The 931-nt window shown below is 48.2% G+C and overlaps 1 protein-coding gene across 1 annotated transcript; it reads right to left on the bottom strand.

Moving 5' to 3' along the window:
• Nucleotides 1-234: 234 nt before the first annotated feature.
• Nucleotides 235-504, bottom strand: LOC110329259 (dynein light chain 1, cytoplasmic-like). The gene has a single exon (XM_021208833.1). It carries the CDS (start codon nucleotides 502-504, stop codon nucleotides 235-237), a length of 270 nt encoding a protein of 89 aa, XP_021064492.1.
• Between the last annotated feature and the right edge of the window lie 427 nt (nucleotides 505-931).

The raw sequence follows: 931 nt of genomic DNA, 5'->3' as shown, positions 1-931 counted from the left end.
TAAGCTTTTTTTTTTTTTTTTCTCCACCAGATTTATTTTTAAAGGAATGACCTAAGGGAGAAAAAACTGGGGTTCAGAAGCATGGGCTAGAAAATAAATACAAATGTAAGCTGTTTCACTAATTTTATAACTACAAAGTGGTACAGAGAATGAGGCCCTCTACAGAACAGATTCGGACGAGGCGTTCCCTTAGCAAGGCTGAAGATTCCGTTAGGATGCAGCCAGTCCACGCTTTTACCCAGATTTGAACAGAAGAATGGCCACCTGACCCAGGTAGAAGTAGACGAAGTGTTTGGTTTCATACGTCACGTAGCTACCGAAGTTCCGGCCCACAATGCAGTGCCAGGTGGGGTTGTACTTCTTGTCAAACTCCTTCTTGATATGGGCCGCAATATCCTTCTCTGTGCTGTACTTTTCCAGCGCCTGCGTTGCGCACCTCACCGAGTCCTGCTGCATCTCTTCCGACATGTCTACAGTTTTCATTACCGCCTTCCGGTCGCACATGGTTACGGTGGAGCAGGGGCCAGCCGGCCCTAGGGAAGGAGCTGGCCCTCAAGCAGCAGCGGACAACCGGTCCCAGCCGAAGCCGTGGCACATCTCTTGGCTGAATATTTAACTGTATGCCTTTGCTACATTTCCTTTACCCATTCAGGAGCCATTTGGTATGTGGTTTATGTTGTCACAAAAAGCAAGAAACCGCCTCAATTCCATCTCAGTGTGACTGCACAATTACCCGCTGACCCTCTGAGGGGAGAGCTGTGCCCTGGAGACCTGGCTTTTCGTGGATCAGAGATTCACGTGTGTGAGGAAATGCAGTGGAAGCAGCAGACACTGCTGTTGCGGGAAATATTTTAAAATGAACCCACCAACTCTCCGTGCTCCTGCTTCTCTCAACCCACCAACTCTCAGGTAGAACTCTGTTTTTTTTTGT

This window comes from Mus pahari, chromosome 11 (genome assembly GCF_900095145.1).
Source record: "Mus pahari chromosome 11, PAHARI_EIJ_v1.1, whole genome shotgun sequence".
NCBI classification, from domain to species: Eukaryota; Metazoa; Chordata; class Mammalia; order Rodentia; family Muridae; genus Mus; species Mus pahari.
This window is presented reverse-complemented; position numbering and strand designations above follow the sequence as displayed.

Excerpts from the sequence above, each read along its gene's own strand:
- LOC110329259 (XM_021208833.1), bottom strand. The coding sequence starts at position 504 with ATGTGCGACCGGAAGGCGGTAATGAAAACTGTAGACATGTCGGAAGAG.